Source organism: Vidua chalybeata, chromosome 9, assembly GCF_026979565.1.
Source record: "Vidua chalybeata isolate OUT-0048 chromosome 9, bVidCha1 merged haplotype, whole genome shotgun sequence".
Taxonomy (NCBI): Eukaryota; Metazoa; Chordata; class Aves; order Passeriformes; family Viduidae; genus Vidua; species Vidua chalybeata.
Genome location: NC_071538.1, coordinates 24,463,534 through 24,473,793, shown reverse-complemented (window position 1 = coordinate 24,473,793; position 10,260 = coordinate 24,463,534). Strand labels below are relative to the sequence as shown.

General features: G+C 46.7%; 1 protein-coding gene across 2 annotated transcripts; it reads right to left on the bottom strand.

The window, feature by feature from the left end:
- Positions 1-533: 533 nt before the first annotated feature.
- LOC128792430 (pancreatic alpha-amylase-like) lies at positions 534-8,977 on the bottom strand. Of its 2 annotated transcripts, XM_053950849.1 has the most exons (11): positions 6,509-8,977; positions 6,127-6,345; positions 5,385-5,531; positions 4,992-5,189; positions 2,573-2,803; positions 2,053-2,186; positions 1,845-1,967; positions 1,641-1,740; positions 1,308-1,429; positions 1,078-1,203; positions 534-831 (listed from the first exon to the last, which is right to left on the bottom strand). In XM_053950849.1, the coding sequence occupies exons 2-11, from the start codon at positions 6,295-6,297 to the stop codon at positions 642-644; spliced, it is 1,542 nt and encodes a 513-aa protein (XP_053806824.1). In that variant the 5' UTR covers positions 6,298-6,345; positions 6,509-8,977; the 3' UTR covers positions 534-641. The 2 variants fall into 2 exon arrangements, with proteins under 2 accessions (XP_053806824.1, XP_053806823.1); XM_053950848.1 differs by having other exon boundaries at positions 6,127-8,977.
- Positions 8,978-10,260: the final 1,283 nt, after the last annotated feature.

Here is a 10,260-nt window from a genome sequence, read left to right as displayed (position 1 = left end):
CAGCATTTTCGCACAGCTGACAAGGGATTTGGGAGGGCTGCCAAACCTGTACTGTGTTTGCATATTTCTTTGAGATATTAGAGAATAAGGGTGCCTAACACACCCGAGGCAGGAATTTGCCATGCCTCAGCCAGTGGCACAAGGTGGAAGCAATGCCTGGATACATCGTGTGTTCTCAGGCACCTTCAGCACCCGCACAGCCCAGCTTCCTTCAGTGACCCAGACCCCAGGCTTGATTTGTCATAAGGAAGGGACAGACTCTGTACGTAGGCCCTGCTCATAGCTGACAGCCCACACGGTGGCTGCTCTGGGATACAAGTGTGTGTGCATGGATCAGCCCTGGAAATACTGCACTTTAGCTTGGCCATTTTAGCTGGCTTGGATTCTTTTTAGATTTTCTCTACAGTGTTTTTGTTACATGGGAAGTGGAGTGCGGCATTGCCTTAAAACCTACCACTGCATCACCACTAGTTATGAGGGGGTAACGATAATGTTACATCTAATTCATCTGGGGAAGAACACTACTCTTCAATTGGAATGCCATTTATTATTCGATAGAGAGTCACTCATGCTCAAAAAGCAGGGAATAACATATGGGGGAAACAGTAATACACAGACCAGAGGAGAAGATTTCTCCCCCATTACAACTTGGCATCAACGTGAATTGCAATAAATGGATCTTCAGCATCAGTATTAATCTGGAAATTAGCTTTTCCATCACCAGAAACAAACACCTGCTTTCCAGTACATTTGTTGTTCTCCTTTTGTCCAGAAATAACATCGCAGTAGGTACCAGAAGGCAGTCCAGTTTGCACATTGACATTCATATTCCTGAGAAAATAAACACAAATATGCATTGGTTTTAAAACAGATATTTTAAATGGTGTGGAAGATTTCTGAACATGATCTTACTCCCCTCTTTGAAGGGCACTGTAAAGCAAGAGCTTTCTGATCCAACCCATCCTACACTCCCATTTTAGCTATCAGGACCCAGCATGCACTCAAAAAGCTCATGTTGGATTGCTGATGAGGGATTCTGTTGTTATCTCTGGGAAACTATTTCTGCCATTGACTTACCAGTTGTCATTATTGAAGATGATGAAACCTTTATTGCCACGGCCAAAAGCCACTTGATTGCTGCCATTGTCCCACCAGTTGGAGAAAGGCTCACCATCCACCACGTTACGGAAGATAACCATGTTCCTGAAAACACAAGCAGTGTCTGCCACTGCACCTGCAACACCTCAAAAGCCACATGGAACAGCAAGCAAAATGCTTTTACTTCTTGTTTCTCCCCAGTGCCCTACCTGATTTGACGCCAGCGATGTTCACAAACCCAGTCGTTGCCACAGGTCGTGTCTGCGTTGATTGTGACGGCCTTTGTGGAGCCATCTGCGTTACTTGGGGGTCCATACCAGTCATTGACGTCCTGTCATTAAAAAGACAGGTTTATATCTTGTGACTGAAAATGCAGAGAACCCCTCTGGAGAGCAAAGCTAGAGGGAGCATCAAAGTTGCACCGGCTACATCCAGCCTGGGACAGGCAAACCACTTGACAACCTGAAATCAACTGGACTAATTCTCTGGCTCTGTTCTCACCCCTAACCCCCATGGATGGATCTTCAGCATTAATAGCTCACCTTCCCATTTTCAAAACGCCTTGGCCAGCGAAAACTTGACATCACACGTGTGAACCCATATGGATGGGCAAGCATGAAACCGACCGCCATTTTATAGAGCCTGTTTGATGGACAAACAAGGAATGAGACAGAGGAACCTGCCAGAGAACACACAGACAAACAAGCAAGATGAAGAAACATCACCCAGACAAGAGCAATCCTTACCTGGCATCCCAGAAGGTTAGAATAGAAGCTCCACCAGCCCCGTGTCCTCTCTGGTTGTCGTGATTATCCACAAAGACCAGGGCTCTGTCGGAAGGCATAAATCCCCAGCCTTCTCCCCAGTTCCTAAACAAAAACACAGACTTGAAGTTACCCTGTCAATTGGTGTATCCAGTGAATCGTGGAGAAGTTGCAGCACCTTCATCCTTACTTTAAGTAGGCCATCTTTTCTCCATTCCACTTGCGGAGCACTGTCCCCAGTTTGGCACCGTACTTGAATTCTGTCACTCGGCCATTTCCAAAGTACTGGCTGCCTGTGATGGGCTCTGTACCCAAGTCAATTACCTGGTACAGGAAAGAAAACCTGCATCCCTTCTTGTCTTACAAAGACCAACAATGCAATGTACAGAACTTAGCATGAGTTCTTGCTTTACATAGATAAGAAAGCAATTCTGTAATTGTGCTGCGTAGATCGACACAAAGTCAGAATAAGACGTGGGGGACACATGTGAAAACATGACTGATGAAAGGAAGGGTAAAGTTGATTGACAATCTGCTGTGGAGGCATTTTTAAGAATCAAAACTACCTATGTCTGCAGGGCTGCTCTAAGTAAATTGGGAGCTCCTTCTAGGGTAAGTTCGATGAGGATGTATTGCTGTTCCTCTGAAGGAGGAGGCAAAAGAGATACAGAAGACAAAGGCAAGCATAAAGGAGAAAATGTGGAGATTACCTCCTGATAAATGAAAGGTCTAGTTCCTGCAGAAAACCATTGAGTGTTTAGATTATGTAGTTTGTCCAGAAATGCTTTTATGTCCCCAGGCCACATGTGCTTGGCAGCATCAAGTCGGAATCCTGCTACACCCATGTCAATGAGATTGTTCATGTACTCCGCAATCTTTGAGCGCACGTAGTCCTTATCCAGGGCCAGATCCAGAAGGCCGGTCACGCGGCAGTTCCGGACCTGTGCAACAGAAATGAAAAAAATAAAGGTATCTGTGTATTACACCGAAGGAGGGGTGGAGGTGGGGTGGCGGTTAATGAAGTTGCATTGGATTGGGAAGAAGGGAGGGAGTGATATCCAGAGTAAAGGCTTTTGTCTTCACAAGTCACTGTTGCACATGATAAAGCCCTACTGTCCTGGAGACAGCTGAACACCTGCCTTCCAATGGGAAGTGGTGAATAAATACTTGTTTTACTTTGCTTATGTGTGTGGCTTTCTCTTTACCTGTTAAACTGTCTTTATCTTAATCCATGAGTTTTCTCAGTTTTACTCTTCCAGTTCTCTGCCCCATCCCACTGAAACTAGGAGGCTGAGTGGTCTTTAGCTGCTGGCTGAGCTAAACCACAAGTCCTCTTTGGTGCCCAACGTGGGACTCAAAGGGTTCAAATTAACAATGGCTATGATTAATGTGCTAGATGGAATTTACAGCTGTTTTTGCTGTTTGACTAGTAATTGACAGGCTCCTGTGCTTGCCCTGGGGCTCACTGGCCTCACTGTGCATTAGACTCTAGGGCTCATTAGCAGCTGCTTTGTGCTTTGGCTGCAGCTGCAGCCTGTGCTGCTGATCCCCTCGCTCTGGGACACTCTGATCCCGCCACTGGCGATGGCCTGGGCTGGCACCCGGCCGGGGCAGCGCTGCTGCTCCTGTGCTGCTGCACTGGACACGCTGGAACTCCAGAGTGGACTGGAGCCACAGGGACTGTGACCTGTGCGTGAGTCCAGGCAGGACAGGAACATCTGAGGTGCCTGTGGCTGTGGAAAAGTCCAAACCAGAGCAGGTCCATCTGAGGTGCCTGTGGCCATGGAAAAGTCCACACCAGAGCAGGTACCTCTGAGGTGCCTGTGGCCATGGAAAAGTCCACACCAGAGCAGGTCCATCTGAGGTGCCTGTGGCCGTGGAAAAGTCCACACCAGAGCAGGTACATCTGAGGTGCCTGTGGCTGTGTAAAAGTCCACACCAGAGCAGGTACATCTGAGGTGCCTGTGGCTGTGTAAAAGTCCACACCAGAGCAGGTACATCTGAGGTGCCTGTGGCCGTGGCTGTGTCGGTGCCTGTGGCCGTGGCTGTGTCGGTGCCTGTGGCCGTGGCTGTGTCGGTGCCACAGCCGGGGCGCCCCTGAAGGCCCAAGGCCAGCTCTGTCGGGGCCCGAGGCCAGCTCCGTGCTGCAGCAGGCACAGCTTGAAGCACCAGCAGCTGTTGGTGAGGCTGGGCTGGAGCACCTCGAAGGTGTGGCCATGGATAAAGCCACAGCAGAGCAGGAACACCCTGCAGGGCCTGCAGCCAGGAGCCAGGCCAGGTTGGGCAGGTTTGCTTTCTGAGGGGACAGTGGCTGTGGGTGAGGCCGTGCTGCAGCAGATCTGTTTCTGGGGACACTGAGGCCCATGGACAGGGCTGTGCTGGAACAGCTGCCCCTCAGAGCCCCTGTGGCTGTGGATAAATCCATGCAGCAGCCACGTCCCCCTGAAGAGCCTGTGGCTCACAGAAATGACTGCAGTTGGGGCAGGTCGAGCCCTGAGGGACTGCAGTCTCTGGGTAAATCCAAGCCAGAGCAGGGGTAAGGGGAGGAGTTCATTGCAACATTAAACATGATGGTCTAGTCCAAAGGAACTGGGAGTGGACACTCTAATGGAAATACCTTGAACTTGTTGTAATCCAGGATTTGAGCTATGTCTTACAGGGATTACCACAGCAAAAGTCACCTGAACCCATGAAGGACAAGCCCTACATGAAGCAGTGCAAGTGCAGAAACATTATAATGTATTGTTGCAAAGTGGCTGAAGGGAGAGCTTGAAAAAGAACTGCTACATATTCTAACTACAAAATCCTGCAAGTTGTGCAACTACAGCACCACCTTGCACTGCTGTCAGCTTTCCAAGGGGGCTCCTTATCATGATCAGCTGAGTTTATAAGCTATAAAAAGGAGCTCACAGGCTGAGCTGAGTACACTGGGCTCACTTCAGGAGCAAACGCCTGCACATAGGTTCTTGATTTCTCGGTACTTAGAATATTTTGGGCCACACGTACCTATGGTCACTACTTCATTCACTTGTCAAGTGACTAAGGTTTTGTGAGGCACTACACCATTTAATTTTACTGTAGAGTTAACAGAACATGTCAAAAAAAAAAAAAAATTCCAGGGGAACTTACCTGATTGGCATCACCATAATTTTCAACATTTCCACTTCCAGTGTGACATTTGCCATCATTGAAATCCCAGCCAGAGTATGGCACAGCTGGAAAATCTTCCTTTCCAGTATTAAAATAGCTTCCACAGGTAGAATGTGTGCCTGAGCCACCTGCAGCCCCACACATATGGTTGACAACAGCATCCACATAGATACGGACCTGGAAAAGCAATATGTGCATTTCAGTATGTTTTGTAGCAAATGTGAAGTGATAGCCAGGGCTTTACCACATCAGTATTAAGTTGATTCTTTTCCCTTTCGGTTTCTTCTCAGTTTACACCTCCTTTGAGGACAGCAGCAGCTTCCCTCAGCTGATACAGCACTTCTTGCCATATCAGAGTTTCAAGGCACTTACTCCAACATTGTTGCATCTGGTCACCATGTCTCTGAATTCCTGTTCATTTCCTGATCGAGAGCAGATCTTGTAGCTGATGGGCTGGTATCTTTCCCACCAGGGTCTGTTTGGGCTAGTAATGACAATATTTTCATTTGGAGGTGAAACCTGCAGATGAAATGATGTACTTTGATAAGAAATCAAATGGTTTTACTTCAACATTTTAAGGGCAAAACCTGTGCTCAGGACCTCTGCCCTCAGAGGAAAGTTAGTACCCAACCCAGTCTTTCTCCCACAGCAGAAGGTCAGGTCTGTGAGATGTCTGTCTTGTGCACTGGCAAGAAAGACATTTTGGGTTGTTCCTGTGAGTTGCCATGGGCCTGCTTTCCAGGACATGTGCATGGAAGGGCTGAAGCCACAGGAATTATTTTCACCTGTAATGCCAAACCTCACTGCTTCCATACTTCCTTTAGAAGAAGGTAAAGAGCTTTACCTTCTACTGAGCTTTCAGGAGAAGCCTTTCAGCATGCCCCTTTGTAAGTGATCTGCTAGACATTCACCATCATTCATTCCTATAGGGGCCTGCAGAGTTGGGGTTGCTTCTAAAAGCAGTTACTACTTCCTACCTCCTTCCCCAGCAGGAAAGTTACTTAGAGATGACTGTCTCCAACTCAGGCATTATTAATTTAATTATTAATTATTAATAACTTATTAATCAAATATTACAATGCCATTTTCCTACTACTCACAGGAAACAACTCACCTGAACTCCTCCAAATCCATTAGGAGCTAAGTAGCGTTCACACTCCTGAGCAATATCCTGCCAGCGCCATTCAAAGAGATGCACAATAGAGGTTCTCTTAGGGAAAGTGTTGGGGTTGTACTGCCCCCAACAAAGCCCTGCAGCTGCGAGGAGGAGGAGAAGGACTTGCATGGTGCCTTCAGTGTAAGGCTGTGGTCTCTTCACTGGCTACTTATGTGCCTGCAAGATGACAATGTTCCTGTAGCAGGTGTCAAAATTCTCATGGATCAATGCTATCAGTTATTATTTAGATAGCTAGCTCAATACCATTCCTTTGGTTTGTTTTTTCTCCTGAATAACCCAACAGGTGAAGATAAAATACATTTTCACAATGATTACACACCATCATCAACCAAGTGGTCCAGGAGCAGTGCACCCAAATCCAGAATTGCACTCTTTCCAAATCGCATGAACAAAGATACTTTATCAGAAGTATTCCAAAATGTGGAAAATCAGACAGGTGCAGAGGCTGAACAGGGTAGTGCCACCATCCTCTTGGCCCTGGGAGAGATAAACTCAAGGCAAGGACAAAAGACATCCTGCCTGGTCACTCTGACCACTCTGAAAAAATAATGTAACAAGGACATTGCTGGCGAAAGAATGATAACCGAGAAGGTTGTGTTACTGAGGGAACAGGGACAAAGGAGTTCAAGTACAGAATTTGGAGACCTATGAGTACTGGTAAACTGATGCAACAAACAGCTTTGCTTGCATAGCATGGTCCGTGGCTCTCAACCCCTGCGAATGGTGTCCCGTGTGAGGAACGAGATTTCACCTCTCTGGCCGTCCAGCGGGGATGCCCCACAGAACTGAAGTGCTGCTGAAAGGAAGCAGGAGCCAGCTGGCATCCATCCCTTCAGGTTTTGATGGGGACCTGTGGGGGACATGGACACTAATATGTCTTCAGAAGAAAAACATGTCTTTGAACTTATGTCTGAACTTTTAAAGAAAGACAGAAAATCAGTTGCCCCCTCTCAACAGGCAAGGACTCTGCAGAGGAGCTTTTAACATCCCCCTTTGCCTACGAACAATGAGAAATGGGTCTTTCTTTGCAAGTCACAATCCAATGGAAAGCAAGATGCTGGCACAGCTGATTAAGTTAGATCAGTGGTGTTTGATGGATGAAAAACCATGGAATTGTGAGTACTGGGAGGTGTTCCAGTAGTGTCAGTGCAATTTACAAATATTACAGTCATTTCTCCATATTGGAGCCACTGTCATTATGGGTTAAACACCCTGTACCTCCTTCCTAAATGAAAGAGACCTTGAGATTAAAAAACACCTGTAGGCAGTTGCAACAGGAGTACTAAGAAAGAGACTGATAATGAACCTGAGCATGGATCCAAGACACGGAGAACAAACCCACAGAACGGATCGAGCCTCAGTTTGGTGCGCGGCATTGCTGGCAGTGGTGGAAGCCCCTCGGAGCTCCCCCTGCCCACAGCTGGCCCCATGGCTGGTATTAGCCCCCTGGGCTCGAAACCCCCCGGCTTGTCAGAGCTCTCCCGCCTCCTCCCACGCCCGGGCAGCAGCGCCGACCTGCGGGCCCCCGGTTGGTGCCTGCCGAGAGCCGCCCATCAGCTGCGGTGCACGGCAGGATCGTGCCCTGCACGAAGTGCTGAAGCTGTGGCACACTGCTGCTACAGTGCCTGCAGCATGTATTGAAATACATTTGTTAAAATTAACCTTGTCTTTTCAGAGAGCTGTGATTTTTAACAGGATTGTTTACTGGAAAGATGATTCACTGAGAGCCGTTAGAACTAAGTCCTATAACCTTGAATTTTACCTGCAGCAGTTTAATCCCTCCAGTAAATGCATGCTGCTGCTGTTTTGGTCACGGAATAGTTGTTTACCTACGTGTTGTTCCTTGATGTTTAACTGTTGTATGACAGATTTCCAGTAACTTCTTTGTAATGATAGAGGCAAAATGACTTTTGTTAAATTTAAGTGATATTAATTTTCAATTCTGTTTTGTTTCAATTTAGTACAGTTTAAGTAATGGTAAAATTCAGTTCTGTTGAATTTAAGTGATTTTAAGTTTACCTTCTGTTAATTTGAAGTTCTGTTGCACTTCTGCCAAATTAAGATTTTGTTAAGTACTCATAAGTTAATTTCTGTTAAGATTAATTTTTGTTCAAAATCATTTCTGTCAAGTTTATGTGTTGCTAAGCTTAAACAAAGTTAAATTTAAGTGTTATGCAATTTAAGGTCTGTTCTTTTAAGTTCTGTTAAGTGCTATTAAAATCAATTCAGTTTCAGTAATGTTAACTTCCTTCTGCCTAAATAGCACAGCCCCTGAACCCCTGAACTTCGGAACAGTAGCCATTTAGTTCCACTCCCCAATTAGACATTATCCTTTTGTTCTCCTATACAAGTCTCTTTGTCAGTGACATGATTGTATTTGATAAGTTTTCATTGATTGTGATCTGTATTGCACATATCTTATCCTGTATCCAGCAGATAAGCAGTAATAGTCTTAATAAGATAATGGCCTTACAGGTGCAAACTGTTTTAACATCAGGGTACACAAACCCTTTACATTAAAAACAAAAAAGGGGAAAATGTGTAAAATCAGACAGCTGCAGAAGGTAAACTGGGTAGTGCCACCATCCTCTTGGCCCTGAGAGAGATAAACTCAAGGCAAGGACAAAAGTTAAGATATCCTGCCTGGTCACTCTGACTGCTCTGGCAAAAGAATGTAACAAGGACATTGCTGGTGAAAGAATGATAACCGAGAAGATTGTGTTACTGAGGGAACAGGGGCAAAGGAGTTCAAGTGGAAAATTTTGTATGGAACTTAGAGACCAATAAATACTGGTAAACTAGTGTAATAAACGGTTTTTCTTGCATAGCGTGGTCTGTGTCTCTCAATCCCTGCACCAAAACATAACACACAAACCCCCAAAGGGGGCTCTGGAAGGTAAAAGGACTGGGAGCTGATTGAAAGATGACTGGAAATCTAACAGCATTAGGAGAATTAATGAGTTTGCCAGCATTCAGAGGTGTCTCGCTCTCAGGATTAGACTGAGTTCAGGCCAGGGTATGAACAACTGTCATGGTTTTATACTGGCCCAACACCAGGCACCCATGACAGCTGCTTGCCACATCTGGGCAGTGGAGAGGGAGAAAAAAATATAACAAAGGGTGAATGAGATAAGGACTGGAAGAAAACATTTAAGGGCAAAAGGAGTTCAACTTAAGGTTGCAGAGTGAGTTAATTACAAATAGAATCAGAGATGGATAATGAGAAGTAAAATAAGCCCTTAAAACACTTATTGCACTCCAGCCCCCCCTCCTTCCCACTGACAGCTCAGGGAGACAGGGCATGGGGGTTTTGGTCAGTTCATCACCAAGATTCTCTTCTGCTACTCAATGGGAGGAGTCCTCCCCCTGTGAGGTTATGGGGTCCCATCCACAGGAGACATTTCTCTGTGAACTGCCCTGGAGTGGGTCTGCTCTCAAGAGCAGCAGCCAACCTCACCTGCTGCTGCACGAGTCCCTCTCATGGGCACACAGCCTCCCAAAACTGCTGCGACATGGGTCTCTTTTCCCACAGGGTGCAGTTCTCCAAGGACAGGCTGCTCCAGCCTGGAAGCAAGGGCACCCTCTCTCCACTGGGTCTCCCACTGGATCACAGCCTCCTCCAGGCATCCACCCGCTCCAGCATGGGTACCTCCCCCATGGGCTGTGAGTGGATCTCTGCATCCCCCACGGATGCCCATGGGCTGCATAGGCACAGCTGCTTCACCATGGGCATCACCACAGCCAGCAGAGGAAATCTTGGCTCCGGCACCTGGAGCCCCTTCTCCCCCTCCCTCTGCACTGACCTTGGTGTGTCCAAAGTGTGTTCTCACCGCCTCTTCTTTTCTGACTAAAAGAAAAACTGTGTGACTTTGTTTTGATTTTCTTCTTAAATATGTTAGCACAGAGGCATTACCAACCTCTCTCATTGCCCTGGTTTTGGCCAGCAGCATGTCCATCTTCAGAGCCATCAGGGATTTGCTCTGCTGGAAACGGTGGAAGCTTCCAGCAGCTTCTCACAGGAGCCACCTCCGTGATACCCCAGCTACCAAAAATCAGGCCATGCAAAACCAA

Bases quoted from the DNA above. Each gene is read 5' to 3' on its own strand.
- LOC128792430 (XM_053950848.1), bottom strand. From the start codon at position 6,297: ATGCAAGTCCTTCTCCTCCTCCTCGCAGCTGCAGGGCTTTGTTGGGGG. The intron at 2,804-4,991 runs GTAAGTTCCCCT...TCTGTTGCACAG, and splicing joins ATTATGGTGATGCCAATCAG to GTCCGGAACTGCCGCGTGAC. The intron at 832-1,077 runs GTAAGTCAATGG...TTATTTTCTCAG, and splicing joins ATCTTCAATAATGACAACTG to GAATATGAATGTCAATGTGC.